Source organism: Branchiostoma belcheri, unplaced genomic scaffold, assembly GCF_001625305.1.
Source record: "Branchiostoma belcheri isolate BF01 breed outbred unplaced genomic scaffold, Haploidv18h27 scaffold136, whole genome shotgun sequence".
Taxonomy (NCBI): Eukaryota; Metazoa; Chordata; class Leptocardii; order Amphioxiformes; family Branchiostomatidae; genus Branchiostoma; species Branchiostoma belcheri.
In genome coordinates, this window is record NW_017802780.1 from 538005 (window position 1) to 559007 (window position 21003).

General features: G+C 40.6%; 1 protein-coding gene across 1 annotated transcript in view; it reads right to left on the reverse strand.

The window, feature by feature from the left end:
- Positions 1–280: 280 nt before the first annotated feature.
- LOC109464304 overlaps positions 281–21003 on the reverse strand; it is a 56252-nt gene continuing 35529 nt past the window's right edge. Inside the window, exons 42-63 of the mRNA XM_019761257.1 lie at positions 20230–20429; positions 19439–19567; positions 18552–18902; positions 16936–17100; positions 16416–16592; positions 15645–15797; positions 14644–14830; positions 14025–14206; positions 10767–10866; positions 10047–10177; positions 8995–9157; positions 8619–8825; positions 7906–8109; positions 7285–7467; positions 6351–6485; positions 5485–5768; positions 5148–5322; positions 3949–4080; positions 3211–3387; positions 1806–1948; positions 737–925; positions 281–550 (exon numbers count right to left, since the gene is read on the reverse strand). Of these exons, the coding sequence (XP_019616816.1) occupies positions 281–550; positions 737–925; positions 1806–1948; positions 3211–3387; positions 3949–4080; positions 5148–5322; positions 5485–5768; positions 6351–6485; positions 7285–7467; positions 7906–8109; positions 8619–8825; positions 8995–9157; positions 10047–10177; positions 10767–10866; positions 14025–14206; positions 14644–14830; positions 15645–15797; positions 16416–16592; positions 16936–17100; positions 18552–18902; positions 19439–19567; positions 20230–20429 (4037 nt within the window). The remainder of the gene's footprint in view (positions 551–736; positions 926–1805; positions 1949–3210; positions 3388–3948; positions 4081–5147; positions 5323–5484; positions 5769–6350; positions 6486–7284; positions 7468–7905; positions 8110–8618; positions 8826–8994; positions 9158–10046; positions 10178–10766; positions 10867–14024; positions 14207–14643; positions 14831–15644; positions 15798–16415; positions 16593–16935; positions 17101–18551; positions 18903–19438; positions 19568–20229; positions 20430–21003) is intronic.

Below are 21003 nucleotides of genomic sequence, written 5' to 3' on the forward strand. Positions count from 1 at the left end.
TTGGAAAAAAAAGGGTTGGGGGAAAAAAACCTATGAGAAGGCGTCACATATGTTTCACAGCTCAAGTTTTATCACTTGTGAATAATATGGCTGAGAATGCTAGGGCTTTAAAATTGTAGCACACTTACTTGGATTAAATGGTTCGAAGCTTCCCTCCCAGTTCAGATGAAACGTGTCACTTGATGGCCAGGTTATGGCGATTTCACCTGCAATTATATTATAAGCAAACATCTTTGACGTGAAAAACAAATGTGCAAACCGCTTCAACTTTCATAATCCATCAGTAAAGTTTAAATTTTACACGTAAAGACACGGGAAGAGAAGAAACTTTACCATAGAAATTCTTACCTCGGATACTCGGAGCCGACTCTACAATGACAATCTCCCTTGAGATATACTGACTGGACAAGCCGGCAAAGTTGACGGCCCTGAGGTTTAATGTGTACATCTCTCCCGGTACAAACTGGAGGCCGGTCAGCTTAGCAGTGTTCTGAGTCTTCCACGGGATGTCAATCCATTGTGTGGACAGGTCTGTCCCTTCCAACATGTACTATAAAAACAAGAAAATTCTTGTTTTACGATCACGTTACACCGTATAAAACGTTTGCCCAGAAGAAAAAAAGTTTGGAATGAAAAAAAAGGAAGCCCTTAACCAACTTAGACCGAATTATGACTTTTTTAATTCATTTCTCTTTATACAAATGATCTACAATGATGCATTTTCAGAATTCTATACCTGATAATGTGAAATGCCAGACTCGTCTTCAAATCCGTCCCAGCGGATTTTTATCTCGTCCGGTCGGTACTGCTCATGGTTTCTTGGCCGGAAGTGCGTCACAGGCTCCGATAGAATCTCCAGGGAGGCGTGGTCTACCCCGGGCGGGTCCCTGACGACTGTCACTCCGTCAGAAGATGCCGTTGATGACTGTGGAAATGTCACAAAGTGTTGTGAACAGTTTTATGGAAAAGTAGACATAAGAGACATCGTATGGCGTAACGGTTTAATGTTTGGCTCAGAACCAATAGGTCCAAAATTTGAATCAACCAACAAGACTCGATGGTGTTCTCTTGTTAAAAGCCATTTACACGACTTCATTTAGGAAAAAAGAATTAATATTTAGCTTTATTTAGTTAGGGACCTTTCTGCAATAGAACGTTAAATTGAGGTCTACTAATATTGAAGTTTGTGATTTCTGGGATCTTAGGACACTGTTAACTTAAACACCCTTTCAGATAGAGCGAAACAACTCTTAATTTTGAACGGTTCCCCGGTTTATTTTTTTCGAGTTAACTGTAACATTATGTCAACCACCCAAAATTACATTTAGCAACAAAACGTTTTTAATTCTATTTTTGTCCTTTTCATCTTGGGTGGGGATTGTGGACTCTCGCTTCATCAATTCGACTGTGTTTTTCTTTCACATGTATTCTTCGTTAGTGTTTTGCATTGTCTAGTAATATTTATTAGTTTTATTCGTATAAGTGGCGGCGCTAACATAAGTTTTGAAACTTGAGCCCGTCGTCACTGTGTCCTGTAGCCTAATTTTGTTAACTGTATGCTGAATGAAAAAAAAAAGTTTGTGATTGACTACGGAATCCTGGAAAATATTTAGCCAGTCACTAATGGAGACCCGACTGAAACAAATAAACCAACAATTGTTTTTAAAAGCACTCATTCGAAGATCAGCTGTATATCATATGAAAGAGAATAAGAGGACTTTTATGTGTTAGGTCGTAGTTATGCCAGTAAAAAACAGGATATGGAAAATAAGTGTTGTTAAGAAAATTGTCAGTAGTTCTCGTACCTGGCCGGCCTTGTTGTGACATCGGACGATAAAGTACACCTTCTGTCCTTGCCTCAGGATTCCGAGAGTGTCCAGAGAGGCGGATCTCTTCTGTCCTTCAGCCGGCATGAACTCCGTCAGGTCTGCTATGCCCCGCCTGTATCCTGCAAACCCGGGATCCAAAAAGACATCCAATAAGATTTCAGAGCAGCAAAACTGGAAATATTCTGAATAAGGTAATACATGTATTTATTATATTGACACTGCTTCACATTAGCACATTTAAAATCAGTACTTCATACTTTTGGTACTTAAAACTGGACAAACAAGCCCCAAGATGAGTCCTTTATTTTATGGGAGGTCCCCTAAAATCAGCCGAGGGCCCTTCCAGTGACCATTTTCCGTCAGAATTTGAGTAGTTTTGCTCCATGAGGGTCAATATACATCGGAATAGTGTAGTTTGAACTCAGTATGTAGATAAGTAACTGGAATATTGACTTTGAAAAATCGTATTTCCAAGCCCTAAAAACTGCACTGGATGCGTTTAAAACTTATCTCCAGAACAGGAAAGTCGGCTGGGTTCGGCTGCGTCATTCGGATGTTGCAAAATGCTAACAGCATTCGGGTGTGGATAGGAGGTTCAGTCATGCTTGGCTGGTGGCTGGCTGATATTTTAGTGGCGTAGGTTGGGCTCTGTCGGCTGTCAAATTTGACTCAGATTATATTTGATTCGTCTAGAATGTAAGCTTAGGCGTGGCCTAGGTCTGTACAGACTGCTCCTGATCTCCAGTTTCGGCTGGTATTTGAGGGAAGGTTCTGAGTTTATAGTTAAAACATGGCGTGTTAAGTTGTAAAGAAGAAAATCCTGCATCTGCAAATTTGTTACCACGGAACTTTTCCTTGTTCCAAATAACAGATACATGTACGTGTACGCCAAATTAGGTGTTGGGGTATGGTGACACAAGAGGTGGTTAGATTTCGTCTGAACAACTCACTACCTCAGATATTATTTGAAATGATATAGAAATAATAGAAATAATTTATTTCTTTCAAGTTATACTAAACTGTGATGCGTTATCGCTTTTTACAGTATACATAGACATTGTTAGTCGTGTGGCGTAGCGGCAGAGTGCTTGACTCGGAATCAAGAGGTCCCGGGTTCGAGTCCTGACATGCCCCAGATCTTGTGCCCTTGGGAGAGGCACTTTCCACGACTTTCCATACTTCGCTAAGGTGAAAATGAGTATTGTATTGTCCCCGGCCTGTGTTGGTGGCGGAATTAATATAAGTTGAAAAAAAATTGAGTGTGCCGTCACCACGTCTTGTGATGTCAGAATATATCTTAAAAAAAAAAAAGATAAGTCATTTTATTGGGGGCGAGGTAGTGGTGACGACGACGATTAATAAAGAGATTTTAAAAACTCACCCAGAGCCCATTCACATGATTCTATACCACTCTCATCATCCATGACGTCTGGCCACGCCCCGGATATGACGTCACTCATCTGATAGTCAACATCAACGGAAGTGTTGTCGGCTCCATCCATGACGGAACCAATCACCGGGGGCGTTAGATCAACCACAGCGGGGTCCGAGTACATGACTGAAAGATGAGAAGAATGCAGTTGTGAAAATATTGGTAAGAGAAAAATAATTACTTCTGATCACTGCAATTTAGGTTTAGTTAAAACGTCTAAGTGTAGGAAATTTCTGGTCAATGTTCTAGACTATTTAAGGTTTGGAAGAGGAGTGAAGGAGGCGGTCTACATAATAGCTCACAGACCTACCCTGAACAGAGACGGGGGGCGACACAAGTTATCTGGCACGTATGGTCGCTACTACGGTCACGTGTCCCTGGCGTCAAGTTTTAAGAGTAGACGGGTCCATTCCGTAAACAAAGTTAATGGAGTCAACCGAAAATGTAGGGTCCCAACTCTTTGGAGTTAGTGTTGGAAGGTAAAGCTTAGTCTTTATTTCATAATGACTTGTATAAAAACAGATAAACTTTCATGCTTTCAAGGGTATACTTTTCTTAATGTTTGGTTTGCCTATATTTTTGAATTAAAATCTATGCACTGGGTAAAGGAATTAAGAGAAGGAAGTGCTAATCCTTGTTCTTTCGGAAAAGGCGATTTCTCCGTCGACACAAACCGAACCCGCCCACCTGATCTGAGTCCAGCAGCGTTAGTGGCCACCACGGTGACGTGTATGTAGGAGCCGTGTTGAAGGGGCAGGTCGGACCGACGTGCACTGCGCGTCTGTCCTACAGACGTAAAGCCTTGCAGCTGAGTTCCACCTGGGGTACAAATGACGATCAGTAACCCACGGCCACGTACTTATGATGTGTGGTGCATTTTTAATGGCTAACTAGTTCAATCACCAATGGTAGTAGCATAGTCAATGTAAAACCGTACATTTTTAGCACTCGCCATGTATTGTTTAGTTAATCTCCAGGGTCCTGGGGCGTTTTGCCCTATTCTAACACCCTGAACAACCCTCCATTCACCTTGCTGGGGACATGTTTTTTTTTTCTGGAAGCCATAAAAAGTAAGATGCCCTCTTGACTTACTGACGATAAGATCTAAGGGATAATAAGGGATAATAAGGGATAAGATCTAATCATAAAACACCCATGTGTATATCTTAATCTCCGTTCTTTACATCAAGAAAAGAAAAAAAATCAAGACGTCTTTGCGTGCTGTCTGGACGTTTTCAGCTGTACAGGGTACAGCATTGCGCAGACTTCAAGATGTCGTCTGTATTCATATTAAAGATACTGTCAAAAATGTTGAACATTGCCGTAGGTGGTTCGTACTGCTATAGGGGCTCTAGAAATGAACATGTCAAAAATTTTCATCTTTTCTTTTCAATTACACGATGCTCAGCGATAGTTACTTTTGTCTGTGATTTATCTGCAACTCAACCACGTGCTCTTCCTAGCGCAGAGTACGATGGCCTATGACGTTTGTGACCATGGCGTAATGCGTTTAAGCTAGTTCCCTGCGCTCTCGAAAGACCTACGGTTTTAATCATTAACACGACTTACTCACTTCACTCAGGTGTAAATGAGTACCTACCTTTGGCTAGGGACGTCCCTCGGATAGGACGTAAACTGGAGGTCCCGTGTTTGGGGAGAGCCACACCCCACGCACGTTAAAGAATGCACCGCACTTATCGAAATGAGTAGGGGACCTTCCCGGTTCAAGTGGTTTAAACCTTACAGTCCAGTCTTACGCAGCTTGTCCTTACATGTACAAAACTGCTGTGTTATGCCTAAATGGGCGATTTACCGGTTAAGGGAATCAACAAAAAATGTTTGAATACATAAGAAGTAATACATTATCGTTATAGTGTAGTATCTACCTCTAACTTTGCCGATTGCCCACGAGTAGTCAACAATGGGTGACTCCGGATCCACCATGCTCCACTTCGCCACCACTGTGCTCCAATCAGAAAGGAGCTGACAAGATATCTCAACGTCTCCATAGTAACGAGCGGTGCTGTTGTACCGACTGCCACGATACGTCATCGCCTGAACCTAGATGAGCAGATATTACAACTGTTTTCAATTCGATTAAATAAGTCAAAATTGGGTATTTTACGTATTTTATTTCAAGTGAACATTACATTCTCAGCATTGAAAAAGAGAAAGTGGTTTACCTATCAGTTAGGTCGTTTGTGGCATAAATATAAGACGTACCTTAACATTGTCTACAGATATGCCTGCTTTTCTACCCACTGAACCTAAAGTGATGACAGAAGAGTTGTCTACTGCAGTGAAGAAGAACGCCTGTCTCTGCCAAGTGTCCCAAGATGACTGATCTTCTTTCATTGCTGTTTCTCTGTCATTCGATGAAGCGGGCCGATTTCTCAGTTTGAATGCAGAGGCGATCCCTGGAGCCGTAACAGTGCCTTCTTGGTTCAGTGTGGGTACGTCCGATAACGTGTCGTGGTTTACACAGAAAGAAACACGGTATTCCTGCCCTGTTGACGGTAAATAGACCACATTTAGTACCGAATACTACTTAGTACTTTGGTCATACTAAGATGACGGGAACATGCACACACTAACGTTTGTCAACTTGTGCACACAGGTAAAGTGTGTTGTATTTCACCAGTCACATCTTCACTAAAATAATTCTGTTGATAGGAAACTAGACTATAAAATCCTTACGCATGTTCCAATTGCCCATTTAATTGATATGCGTGTACAAAACATGCTAGATTCTGTGGCTAAAGGAAATATTATTTATCAAGTGCCAAAATTTGTCAACAATGCCGTGTGTCGTAACGGCAGAGTGCTCGACTCGGGTCCAAGAAGTGTCCAGACATGCCAACAATCTTGTGCCATTGAGAAGGGCATACTACACAACGTTCTCAAGTGAAAATTGTCTTGTCTTGTATTTGTCAACTGCGTTGGTGACGGCATAAAATAAGTTTATATAATTAAAGCGTGCCGTCACAATGTCAATCTTTGGAATAGAAAAAAAATGTCAATACAATAAAATTCGAATCAGCTATGTCAAAATATGACCAAGCTCAAACACATTAAAGGAAACAAACTACCTGGTGTTGTATCTATTGTTTGTGAAATCGATCCACGAAGTATGAGATAATGTTGCCCATCCTTGGCTGCGATCTCATCCCATGGTCTTGGTGAAACTTGCACAGCCTCATGAAAATCATTATTTGAAATCCAACCTGCAATAACAGAAATTTTCTACGTGATAGGATTGACGGATGTGAAGTGACGATGTTTTCACGTTATTTCCTCACAGACACCATTGTCTGATCCTGGATGTGGAAATCCTATGAATTTTGCTTATGAAATAAACATTTGATTACAATTAGTTTTACATAAAAAGTCGAAATAACCTGACAACTTTCAGAAGTTGCAATATGAATGTTAATTATAAAAAAAATGACATAGCGAGCAAGTGGGAGCAATGAAACAGTTTTGTCTATCTCAAAATCTTTGATGTTTAAAATAAAATGTGCGAAGGAATTCTAAAAGTACCAGGCAGGCTGGAAAGTACAACATGATTGCAGCAGCAAAACAGTGTATGCAAAAGTAACAAGTAATATCTAAGCCCAAGTGCTTTCCTTTGTGACAGAAGAAGAAAATGTATTTCTAATATTAACAGCTTACAAAAAAGAAAAGAAATCAGCAGTGACAGATCACATTGCTAGAAACAACTGCATAGTTGAGGAGGCAAAAGTTATAGACAGAGAAGACAATAGAACAACCCGCTGAATCAAGAAGGCAGTTTGGATCAGAAAGTCAGCCCCTGTAATGAACCGGAACGAGGGGGAGTACAACCTAAACCACGTTTGGGACAGTGTTCTCGCCGCAAAAGCGTCACCTACATCGGCTACATATAGCGGCGAGATGCAGTACTCCAGTCAAAAGCTCTGAAGAAGGTGTCTGACAGACACCAAAACGTCAGCAAGGTGAGAATTTACCAGTTGTGAAAAAAAAATACCCGTCTCCTAAGCTTACTTTTTATGTCAGCTGATCCGCTGACCAGCTCAAATGAAGGGTTCAGCAGCAGGTTGTCTTCATAGACCAGGTCAGCTTCCGGTACCGGAGGCGTGCTGTCAATCACTATCCCATCAGACACCGCGGCAGGCGAGCGGTTTCCGGCAGCATCCTCGGCCACGACTTTGATAAAATAACGTTCTCCTGCAATAACATGTTTTATATATGTTTATCATTGTTGCAATAATTCCTCGATCTTGTATTTTTGCCAAACATTTTCGACTATCCAATTATAAATGTTTCTCGTTGATTTTGAAAATAAGACCTGCATTGATTATATCAGTTGATCGTGTATTTTAAACCTGGTGACAAAATCTGTGATCTTACCATGTCCTGATCATGACAGTTTTAATTCCCTTAACAAGGCCATAACCTTAACATTTAAAGGTCCAATCAAGACGCTTCCACCTACCATCATTATAATCCACCGACAGCTTCTATAGTTATCCTGCAAATTATACACCATCCCATACAATACGATAGCGGCTAAAACGATCAAGAAGGGTTATTAGCTACTGTATTTAGATAGTTAAGAATTATTTAATCCGATTTAGAGAAAAACTGTATTGCAAAAGTATGCACCTGTAACAAGAGCAGGTTCTGTATCGGTTGTTCCTCGTTCAGAAGCCCCGTTGTCCATCCAGTTTTTCACGCTACACTCAGACGGATCTCCAGTCCGTCCAACACACCACAGATACCGCCGCACTCCGGACTCCAGGTCGGTGAAACCGTGCCAGAACGCCGACAGCTCGGTGGTAGATGACTGATAATCTGCATCATGTACTCCTGAAAAATGGCAACACACCCGTCTGCAACTGTTCATTGACTCATTCGACGTCCATAAAATGATGCGGTAGCAGCATTTACGTTTGTACTGTTAAGGCCACACCAATTGTATTTTCTTGGTTAACGGATTTTTCTAGAAAAATAATGGAGCGGACGGCCGAAAAAAAAATTAAGATAAAAACAGGCCTAGGCATCCTCAGTGATTATGGCCCACAATGGTACAATAGGAGTCATGACGTCAACATACCAGGCTGGTTCAAAATTTAAACAATAAAATTTGAACTTTTAATGATACCATTGCATTGAAAGATGGAATTACTATAACAACTGGTAAGGAAATGACTGTTTTCAACTGTGCAGGGAAAAGTATAAGCATTTTGCAGTTGATTCTGTTTTTTTTTTTTTTGCAAATCAGAAAAAAAATGAAGCGGGCGAATTCGTTTACCAAGAAATCAAATAGGTGCAGCCTAAGAAAGCGACGTATGTGTTGAAGATTATTCAGAGAATACCTGTTCCATCATGTACTACTCCTGCTGTAGGAGGCGCAGTGTCCACCATGACTCCATCAGAATGGTACGTAATATGGAGACCCGCCAAGTTAAAAGCTCTCACGGTTGAGTAGTAGGTTTTGGTCGGTGACAGAGAAAGTCCAGAAAACGTGTAGTTGGTCGTCAGTCCATCAACGTGGTTTTCTGCAAACTTTTGAACGTCTTCACCTGTGGGCATGTTACATAAAGGATGCCATTTCTACCGTATTTGTTAAACAATACTGTAAAATAACAATATAACGCCGCGAATACATATTATAAGAAACATATCAAAGATCAAATTGAAATTAAATGATCATCAGTTAGCTAGCTACCAGTAAAACTACAATCAAAATACCTCCAGGATATGTCCCAAGTGCCAGCTCAAACCTTTGCATGTGGCTGCTGTCACCGGAAGTGACGGAATCAAAGAACACCGATGAGTAGCTTGTACTTAGTGAAGTCGTTTGAGCCATGTAGTCTACATCGTGTGATTCTTCCGGTGACAAAAGGTCCTTGATCTGTAACAAAATTGTTATTAATTATCATTGATGCTTTTTGAGGAGGTGAACATTTTAAATACATCACCATACACATTGCAGGGTTCGAAATACTTATGTCTCAGATTGCCTACTGGGTAGCCAAAAAAGCTAGTTTGCACATCACTAATTCTTCTTGCCTTCATCACAGGCTATTTTAGAAGTCAAGCCGTAAGTCAGATATTATGTAAAGGTATTACTCCCATGCTGATGAAGGCGGGACACATTGTATTTCAAAAGTAGTAAGCTGGGCCGCTGTAAACTTTATGAAAGTCACTTTGTATGCAAAAAAAAATAATGCACGCAGAGCAGCTTAACGTAGCTTGCGCGTTGAAATTACCCAAACTGCATTGCACCAGAAAGTAAGCATACTAAACTAACATGTGATAGGTGACATCGCCGACATTAGCCAGGAATACATCATCTATGTACCAATCATCTTTGTTAAAAAGCTATATCTGCTATTTCCTGTTGTAGATTGAATTGTGTTTGTACATATTTGTATATAGTGTGTTTCTGTGTACTTGTCCTGTTCTGTTTTTTAACCAATTGTAAAAATTGAATACATAATTCAGGGTGCATTTGCATTTGCATTTCCCGCTTCTGTACGATTTTGTTTGATTGAATAAATTGATTGATGGAATTGATTGATTGTTAAGCTTCCTCTCTTGCTTGCTATAGAAAATCTATGTAACTTAATTCTTGAACGAACACGATAAGATGTACCTGGAATGCGAAAAGCATTAGCTACAGGCTAGCTAAAGGCAAGTGGGGTCATGCATGTAATGTCCCTTTCTTAGAGTCATTTTAATATTTTGATAGGATTTGATGAATTGGTCTGCTTACCTGATGATGATGATGGTCTGCTTACCTTTCTTGAGGTGGAGACAGCCGGCGGGGTGTAGTCAGGTGTGATGCCGTCAGACTGAAACACGCTGTAGGTGTGGTCGTCATACCAGACCCGGACGTAGAACGAGTAGGTAACACCGGCCTCAAGCGACTCTTTGAAGTGTTCAGTCACAAACAAAGCAAAAAAGGCACAAATCACTTGATACAAGAAATAAATAATATTGAAGAATTTTACTTGTCATGATTACTATTGTCCAGTGACCTCAGGTGACTCCAGATGGAACTGGATAGGCTATAGTGTAATCTGTACGATAATAACGTTACTGTCCCGCCCTTTCTCTGTGAATATGGTGTGATAAAGCCTTGTCAGTTGCTATAACCACCTCATAACGTCACCTCGTTCGCTGCGCTCACTTGGTGGCTTTTTTCTGTGGTTATAGCAACTGACAAGGCTTTATCACACCATATTCACCTCGGGGCGGGTCATTAACCCTTAAGTATAGTATGTGTTGACAGCCACTCCACGGAGTCTATAGTATAGTGTAGTATAGTATAATATAGTAGTATAGTAGTGTGTTTTAACACACTACTATACTACTATACTATACTTTTAAAAAACTTTACATTTAAGTTAAAACTCGTGGCATGCTAATTTACTTGTATGAAAGTTTATTTGTAACAACTAGTCTATAGGTATAGTTATAGACTACCCAGCTCATTCAGATCATAACACTGAACATACCTCCGCTCGGCATGGTTAGGATCGCGTGTGTTTCCATGGAAACGTCCCGCCATACGTCATCATGGATGAGATCAAACAGTCCGGCTCCAACACTCTCTCCCTGACAAGGAGAAAATGCTGTTTGTTTGTTTGTTATTTGTTTCAGGAACATATTATAGCAGATTATTACACGGTATATTTACGAGCTTTCATCTTGGCTACTGTAGCTTGGATGCCAGGCACATGGCACACTAGGCCACGTTTTTTTTTAGTTTGCTTTTAGTCCTAATTATGTAATATTGCCATCTATATTTTGTATTCCGTTTTTAAATGTTTCTTTTGAACTAGCCATTGGCGGAAAAGAGTTTGACCTAAACAACTATTGTATCGCAAGGGAATTGTCACTCAAGCGATTTTTTTTAAAATCAACAAAAGCTTGAGTAATTCAATTCCCTTGTTACATTATCTGGATGTCTATATAAAATTGACGTAACTAGTAGTATATCATAACTACAATTACCGACGTATTCATGCATTCATTCTCAATCACTCATTTATTCTCACATTTAGACAGCCACATACCCAGTCCCACTAGCATGTTTTTATCTTGGTCTCGTTGATTATAGCAGATTATTACACAGCAGAGTTACGGGCTTTATATTGCTTGTCTACTTTAGCTTGGATGCCAAACCCATGGTACACTGACTATAGGCCCTAAGTTTTTTTTTTTTTTTTAGTTTGCAGGTGTCTAGCCGGACCTTTCCAGAATTTAGGTGGAGATGCTGTGATTGATCGCCTCTCACACCACAGGTAGCTTGCTGCATTGCACAACAAGTCGTCAGCAGAAGCCAAACACAGCTTAACAGTTAATCTTTAACCAGTCAATTTTTCAAAATGTATTTGAAGCTCATTTTTCAAATTAACTGTAGGAAATTAGTTTAGAACGGGTTTTCCTGTTTGTTGGGGTAAGATTCCTCGAACCCGCCATGCCAAAATATACCTACAGTTTTATCTCTTATGTTTGTGGTCACTGTTCAGATTCAAAGATACAGCTGGAAGGTCTTAACTAATCTTAGTAGAGGTGTAAAAGTGCTTCTGAGCATAGTGATAAAACGTGATTTACAGATAAAGCATGCCTACTGCACTGGCTGGTATATTACTTTGAGCTATTGTCAGTTTCCCTTTCCCCTTTGAAACACTGAACAAAAACAGTAATTCCTAAAGTCTGTTTTTCATACAAATGTACCAGCATGGAAATGTACCTTTTTCTTGTTGTTTTGCTTACTAGTATGTAGTATTGCGTGTCCACAATCCTGACACCATTACAAGTTATGTTAGCAAATCCTCAGATCTTTAGACGTCAGTTTTCGCAGAACGTCTTAAAGACAGAATTGTGGTTTAGATTAGAATCCATACCTCTTTAGACATGAGGTTGTGCAGAACGTATTAAGATCTGATCTTTATGTATACTGTGCCAACAGTGAACAATGCTGTCACCTGTATAAATGGACAGGCTGTGTTTAGTTAGTCGACAGAATGTGCAGGACGTCAACCCACAGTAAGCCTTTAAACCAGGATTGTTCATGGTGAATGCCGAGTGTTCGTGCCTGCTTGTACCATAAACACAGTCTGTGTTATTCTTGTGCCGCCATAGTTTAGACTTGCGTGACATTCCGTACTACAAGTAGATGATAAGGGTTTACAGTATGGTCTTCCTGTAAGTCTTGGAGATTTCTTCAGGTGAAGTAATTCTTAAGTTAGCCAGGTGGTGATATTGACAATAATTTTTTTCATAGTTCTGTCTATTTGTGTGAAATGTCGTAATATATACTACTTGCATGCTCAGTATGTCTATGTGTATTATTCCCTACTTGGCCTATTTATATTAATTACCAAAGATGATCAAAGATGTAAAATTTCATCACTAGTTTGAAAGGACAGGTCATGTTGACAAAATACTTATTTTTTAAGGATCCATCTTTCTTCAGGCTATTCGAAAGATGCCTGGAATATATGTGGAAAAATGTATTTTTTTTTAACTTTCAACCCCAGGAACTTTAAGCTGCTTCCAGTTTAAAGAAGAAGTACATAACAAAGCTAAACTTTACCTATAAAAGCGTTAACAGATGTTTGTGGACTGCAGAGATTTTGCTTTAACGTGGAAGTTGTCTACAAGGTAGGATAATCCTTTAATACCAGGCTAAAGCCAGCTTGTTGTGTTTGTCACCGACAGTTATTCTCAGCATTGTAACTGACACCTTAAACACAACTGTGTTGTTTTCCTGTTTCCATGGTTTGGCACGTTGACCCATACCTCTGCACAGTTATGTGTAAATAGTTTGTTCTCTGGAGTGTCCACAATCACTACATAACTGGACCCACAGAAGAGAAGACTCCTTCTTGACCAAAAAATCTAATCCTTGACACGGCTTGGCCTCCTTGGAGGTTGACTAGTATTAACTGTTTGTTTGACCAAAGGGCTATCACACCATCTATACAGATAAAGATACAGATATCTATAGCTGACAAAACCTAAATTAAAGCCTAATAAGCATTAGATTATAAACAAAGCACTTCTAGGATGAACCCAGCATATACTAAAACAGTTTTCAAAGAAAGTTTGAAAACAAAATCTGTGCTGTAAAACCCATGATCTTGCCGTGAAATTTAATGTTATTGGCTATGGATAATTGCAGAAAAAATGCTCTTTCTCCGTTTGAAAAAGGACATCAAATCCAGTAGGTCTGGGAGTTAGCTAATTATGTAATATTATCACCTGTATCACCTGTATTTGTATTTTTTATCAAATGTTCCTTTTACTAGCCATTGGTGGGAAAAAGTTTGCACTAAACAATTATTATAAGAGAATTGTCACGATGTTTTTAAAATCACCAAAAAAGAGTAATTCAATTTCCTTGTTACATTATCTGGATATTGAACTATAATTGAGTCATAGAACTACAATTTCATTCATTCATTCATTCATTCTCACTCACTCATTTACTTACTCATTTGCAAAGCCATATGCCCAATCACACTGGCATGTTATGTCTTGGTCTTGTTGACAATATAAACATGGTACAATGACGTTGTTATAACATGATTAGAAAAAGGATGCTTTTCTCTACAATTACTGTTTGTGTAAAAGTCACATGAGATTGTACTTTTTAAACAGGGATCACCTTAAAAGAACGTTGAGCTAAAATCTATCTAAATCAGTAGCTAACAAACATCATGATGACACAAGTGCATAAAAATTGGACCTTTAAAAAGGAATACCTGAATTCCTGCACTCCACTCATATCTGTACGGCCTGGAACTTCCCACAGTAACCTCCTTCCAGCTGGCTGCTAATGCGCATGTCGAGTAGGTGTAGTCAGCATCAGACTCCAGGTCTGCCTCAGTCCACTGTCTGTATTCTGTTCTGTCGTACACCTCGATTGTGGAGTATGCAGAATCAGCTGAAGACAATGAAAGACGCAGTTAGTATAACTGAGAACAAATTAGTCTTTTTCGTTGTTTGGATTTTGACTGTTAAAATAATTATTAAAGACGTTGCAAACATTTTTAATTCTATTCGAAAATTGAGAAATTTGGAGTGAGCGGAGATTGGGTTTAAGTTGATTGACAGACTTATTGCAGGGATTAATACAATAACATTAGCATCTCATACAATAGCCTACCACTTAAAAATTTAATGGAAGAAAGTTCCTGATAATGTGACTAGGAATATTAGAAATACATTCAAGGTATCAAATATATCTTCGTTGATGAAGGTTAGACATCCAGGTAATACGATACGCCAAAAAGCAGTTACTCAAGAAACTGGATATGATTTTGGAAACATCAGACGTTTTCCAATTTTTTTGTTGTTTCTGAAACGTAAAGAAAAACTCACATGTATTGAAGTGAGAGCAGGGATTCTCCATCGGTACGGCACAGGTTTGTCCGACTGGTGCGCAGGTGCAGTGCCCGAGGCAGGAGTGGGCGTCACACCGCCGGACCAGCTGCAGACTCCCGCTGGTGGAGCCACCTGCTGGAACCACAGTGAAGGCGGAGTGCGCAGTGCGGCTTCTTAAACCAACCTGCAAAATGGACAGGATATATCATAGGAATGCAAATACTCATTACTGGACGTGAAGTACGTGGTAGATACGTGGATAGTTTCATCAGGTTAGTAAGACACTGAGTAAAGAGACTCTTTTTACACAACCAGGTCTTTTATTCAGCCGACGTATCTGTATGCATCTGTGGCAGTGTGACCTGTGCTGCAATGCAATGTGAACCGGTCAGAATTGCCCTGAGGTAACAACAGCCTATTCATACTTAGCCTGGCAAATCGTATTCAGAACCAAAGCTACCCATAAGTATTCTTTGGACCCGTCTAAACGCTCCAAGTCACATTGAAATTGGCTGAATCTGAAACCACCCGCAAGAGGTTGCTTGCGCATCGCCACTTAAGTCTGAACGCATCGCGACCGGTTTACTTTGCATCCAGTTCTGACTGATGCAACAAAGATCAAGAACTTAATCCAAGTTTATCAAACTTAAGTTTGATTCAAAACAAAGATCAAGACTCTAGCTTCTGTATACTCGTATACATAAAGGTACCTGATCATAACTGCAAGAGCAATAATGACCAAATAAACGATCGGGTAAGGTCTGGCGTACGCGATTTTACTGCATCCAATTTGCAAGGCTTTGTATGAAAATGACCTACGTAAATTGCATTGAAAAATATCGTTTGAAACATAAGGATTCTATCTATCTCAAATGAGTAAGTCGCCAATTATTTCTTTTCGCCCCCCCACGTAAAAAAATGAACAACTTGTGTGTTTTAGTTATTTATCTATCCCATCAATGTTCACATATTACTTAAAATGCACAGTAAATACTAACCCCGTTGACAGCCCATAGAGAGATGTATATGGTAGAGTACAGGCTGAGTTCCCTGGACAGCGGCACGATCCCTCCATGTACACACCCCTCATCGTCAGGGGTACAGTTACCAGGCAGCAGTAGGTTCCCTTCGAGGACCGTCGGTTCACCATTCTGTATCACATAGGAGTTGAATCGTAGCATATCACGATTTACCATCAGATGCTAACTGCACTAAAAGCATTTTAAAGGCATCCGATGCTATTTCAGAGCAGAAAAACTAGAAATATTCCAATTAAGGCAATCTTAAAACTGCAGAAACAAGCCCCCAGTCCTTTATTTTATGGGTGGTACCCTAAAAATCAGCCAAGGCCATTCCAGTAACCAATTTTCCGCCAGAAGTTTAGAAACTGTTTATCCATGAGGGTCAATATACATTGGGTTAGTGTCGTTTCAACTCAGTATGTAGATTAACGATTAGAATATTGACTTTGAAAAATCGGGATCCCAAGTCCTGAAAACTGCATTGGATGCCTTATGAGTAAAAGACAACGTAGAATTAACATTACATTAACAAAACATACTTGACGGCAATATTAGGCATGCAAAAATTAGATTTTAAAAAGTACAAAATGTTGATTTATCGGTGCAAAGAAACGTGTAAAGAAATATCTAATTTTATACATCGTAAATGCTGCCGTTTGGAGTTTGGTGCATCAAATGAAGTTGTATCCAAGAAAACTACCTATAATATACCTCCATATATTCCATGCCACCATATGATTCCCCCACAGTCACGGCTATACTCTCTATCCCACAGTGGTAGTCACTGAATCCGATCCAAGAGAGATTCAACTGAGGTGATCCCTGATTGGTCCACGTCATCCAGCCGTCCCTGTGCCTGGTGAGTCTTGCTGCGTGTGCCGTGTGGACTGCAAACATGCCAATCACAGGGGGGGAGGAGTCGATCTAGAAACGACATAGATAAAATGGTAGAAAGTAAAGGCAAATAAGCTTAATGGAAGACCGGGTGAAATTAAAGGGGAGGTCCAATACTTTCAGTTTTGGGGCCTTTCTACCCAAAATCCTATTTGTAAATGGTGATTTACTGGTTTCTGCCAACCCCGCACATATTTGCCGTGATATCTGACATGCTCGATGTTTCGCGGCTAGCGCCAGATTGTCCGCTAGGCGGCGCTGCGACTGGATCTGTGACGTAAAAGGTTTCATTCTGCTACTAGCGTAAACAACAATGGCGGGCGTGCAACCCTTCCGTTTTTAGCCACAGACGGACAGTAGTGGTGACTCTGACCCCGATCCAGGCGATGAGAACGTTTGGGATGGAGGTGATGTGGAGACAGAGGGTTGGAGAACCGGGATTGGTGCCGGTGTGGAAACGAAGACAATAGAAACTGCCTGGAAATGCCCTCTGTACGGGAGAGTGTTTGTTGTCACGACCTGCCAGAGCTGACAGACACTGAAAAGAACGTCGGTACAGACCACCCATGCATTAGAAACCACCCTGACTTCGATGTGATTCTGCACCCGGCAAACCTCCGAACGTTGCTGATTTTTCGGTGGGACCTGATCCGGCAGGGCGTGCAGGATATGCAGGAGCCTGTATCTAACAGGTCGGTACCGCGAATACCGCAGTTTGTTTACATTGCAACTTACTCGACCCTTTGACGGATTTATTCATATCAACCGCCCATACGCCCAACAGAAAGGAATTGAGACTGACGTTCGCGTGAAGCATCCAGGCTCGAAATGGTCTGAACACACCCGCCAGTGGAAGCTCTTCTTGTGTACTAACTCTGTTCCAATGAAACCTTTTACGTCACAGATTCAGTCGCAGCGCCGCCCAGCGGACAATCTGGCGCTAGCCTCGAAACATCGAGCGGGTCAGATATCACGGCAAATATGTGCGGGGTTGGCAGAAACCAATAAATCACCATTTACAAATAGGATTTTGGGTAGAAAGGCCCCAAAACTGAAAGTATTGGACCTCCCCTTTAAACCATAACTAGAAAAGTAACATTCGCAAAGCAAATGCATAATGTTTACCTTTGAATATAGTCTGCTCTGTTAATTCTTACTCAAACACATTCACATACATGTATATGGTGACAGGAGTCTAAATGCCTACTATGAAAATGCAACATTATGTAACCCAACACCAGTTACTATGGTGACAGACGTCAACAAAAGAGGCAATTGGCCAGGTCAGAGGTTAGTGTTTGGAACAGAAGAAGAAAAATGGGGCAAAAACAATATGTTTTTCTTCGGTGAACATAATGGCAGGAAGGCAGGGGTTGGTTTGGGCCACGCAAAGTCACACGTGCGCAAACGACTGATTTATCCGATGCCGGCATGCAGAACTGAGCTATTTAGTTGTTTTGAAAACGCCTACAGAAACCTAAATATTTTTTTTTAGTAAAACGTTAAACTTTATTCCAACACACTATTTACAGGGATCAAATTTTCAGCGACTACTGTCGCCTTTATCAGGATAATTAATGACCAATCACTTCACAACGTGATCTCGCGAGAGTTACGGTTTACAAACACGTGACTTCACTCACACGAGACTTTACTGATACGTGACGTAAGCAATTGATCAAAAGTGCCAGGGAGTTTATATCGTCCACCATCTCTATTAAGTGAAGGCTGAAGTGCTCTGATATATATAGCCTCCTTAATGCCTCTTAGCAAGTAGTCCTGTTCAGTGTCCAGTATTCTAACTTTGTCCAGAGAGACTGTGTGGCCCGGTGATTCGATGTGGATGTGTTGAGAAACTTCAGATGACAGTGAGCTGGGGCGTTTGTGTTCAAGAAATCTGGTCCTTAGTGAGCGTTCTGTCTCGCCAATGTACGATTCTTCGCAGGTCCCCTGCCTCGTGGTTCCCTGACATGGAATACAGTACACTACGCCACACTTCTCTTCTTTGGGTGTTTTGTCCTTCGGTGCTACGAGAAGCTGTTTCAGTGTGTTGGTGGGTTTAAAGGAGGTGGAGATACCGTGTGAAGCGAAGATTCTGCGCAGGGGTTCTGAGACGGTCTTGATGTACGGGAGAGTGATGCGGCCTTTGTCCTTCTGTTTTGTTGCCGGGTTTCTGTTGTTCTGTTGGGTGGGTTTCGGTGCAGTCGCCATGTCTATGGCCCATTTAGGGTACCCACAGTCCTTGAGAGCATGCTGTATATGTTGTTTCTCTGTGTCCCTGTCATGTGGATCTGTGATGATGGAGTCAGCTCTGTGAAACAAGGTCTTAACGACTGCAAGCTTGTGTTCAAGAGGATGGTTGGATCTGAAGTTGAGGTACTGGTCTGTGTGTGTAGGTTTCCGGTAAATGGTCAGGCGTAGTGAACCGTCGTCTTGGATCGTAGTGAGAGTGCCGAGGAAGGGGAGGCTAAGAGGCATTAAGGAGGCTAAGAGGCATTAAGGAGGCTATATATATCAGAGCACTTCAGCCTTCACTTAATAGAGATGGTGGTCCCTGGCACTTTTGATCAATTGCTTACGTCACGTATCAGTAAAGTCTCGTGTGAGTGAAGTCACGTGTTTGTAAACCGTAACTCTCGCGAGATCACGTTGTGAAGTGATTGGTCATTAATTATCCTGATGAAGGCGACAGTAGTCGCTGAAAATTTGATCCCTGTAAATAGTGTGTTGGAATAAAGTTTAACGTTTTACTATGATTACTACCAACACAGATGAACTTTCATGATAATCTAAATATTTTTTAATGTAATTTCAGTTTTTTACATGACTATATTTTCTATACATATATATATATATATTATTGCATGAATGCCTACCAGAATAGGCGCAGTAGACTGTTGAGTGCACAGACTGGCGCCGTTACATCCCGTCACCATGGCAACGTATTCATTCCCGTCGTCCAGTGCGAGGTGTGTGAATGTGTACGTCTGTTCACTTCCGGTCACCTATGAATAAGCGAATATAAAATCCTTTCTTCACATCTTAACCTTTTCAATGAAATATATTTTTTAAACAGAACACATTAACCCGTGATAAGTTCGTAATAGCAATCTTGTCTATGCGATACTTGCCTGTTAAAATACAGGCAAGTGTTGCCTGTTAAAATACAGACAGTTTGTGGGGTCGTGTGGCGCAATGGCAGAGTGCGCGACTCGGAATCAAGAGGTCCCGGGTTCGAGTCCTGACATGCCACCGATCTTGTGCCCTTGGGAAAGGCACTTAACACGATTTTCCCCACTAGACTCAAGTGAAAATGAGTATTGTCTGTCCAGTATTCGTTTCTATGTGCGGGACACAATACCAGCAACAGCTGCCTCTGTTCCGAATGTATTGCACTGTTGCAATTTCAATGAAATGAAATGAAAATATATTATGGCGGTTAATAGCCATTATTTGATATGTTTAAGACTAACACATGGTCACCATCATGTGATTATGTCCATTGGTGTGGCTGTTGACTCTTTTGACATGCAAAGTTTCCAGGTAATACCTAAGATTTTGGACTAAAACATCAGTACTTATGAAGCGCACATATTGTTTTAAATCTAAAAAGCCTATGCTTCGAGCTCTTGTCAACTGCTTTAAGGTATGTTCCATGATGCCCTACCTTCACATTAGCAACCTCTGCTCCGTGATGGTTATGTAGAGACAGATGCTGCTCCACGATCAAACTCTCAGGATCTCCATACCCCCATGTGACCCTCACAGCAGAACGCCAGATCTGAGTGCCTTCCACCCCGGACCCGTGGGTCTGGTCAACCCGGGCAGGAGATGTAACAGTCGGCGCTGATGTGTCCACAATGAAACCTAAAATATTCAAAAGAAAGATTTATTTTTTTTTATTTATTACATTTTAACACACCTGGGTAGCCCACTCAGCTTTGACAAGTTAATTTTTAGTGGGGCCCAGTTTACAGAAATAATAAAACATAAGTTAATACTTAAACAGAAATAACAGAGAATTGTATGTAAAACATAAATAACGCAGGTAACCAAATTATACAAAAATAAATACATGAGATTACCTAAAGACAAACAAAACCGTAGAGAACAAATCAAAATCGTCGTCCGTTATTCAAAGCCATTGATCGGTCAAGGTCGGTTATTCCTGCCTAGGTCAGAGGTCGTTTAAACTAAACTTGACCACACAAATGTTATTATAATTTCTATATATTCTGCTCTTCTACATGTATCTGCCTTAATAAACCATACTGTCATTAGAGTACCGATGTGTTTCATATGAAGTTTTGTAATGACAGAATTTTAGGTAACATTTTAAAGATTTTAAACCAATAATCTCATGGCTAGGTTCTTCTAGGTAATTCTACAATCGTAACGTTAATTCCAATTCTATAATATAGAATCTTTCAACGTGCTCTAT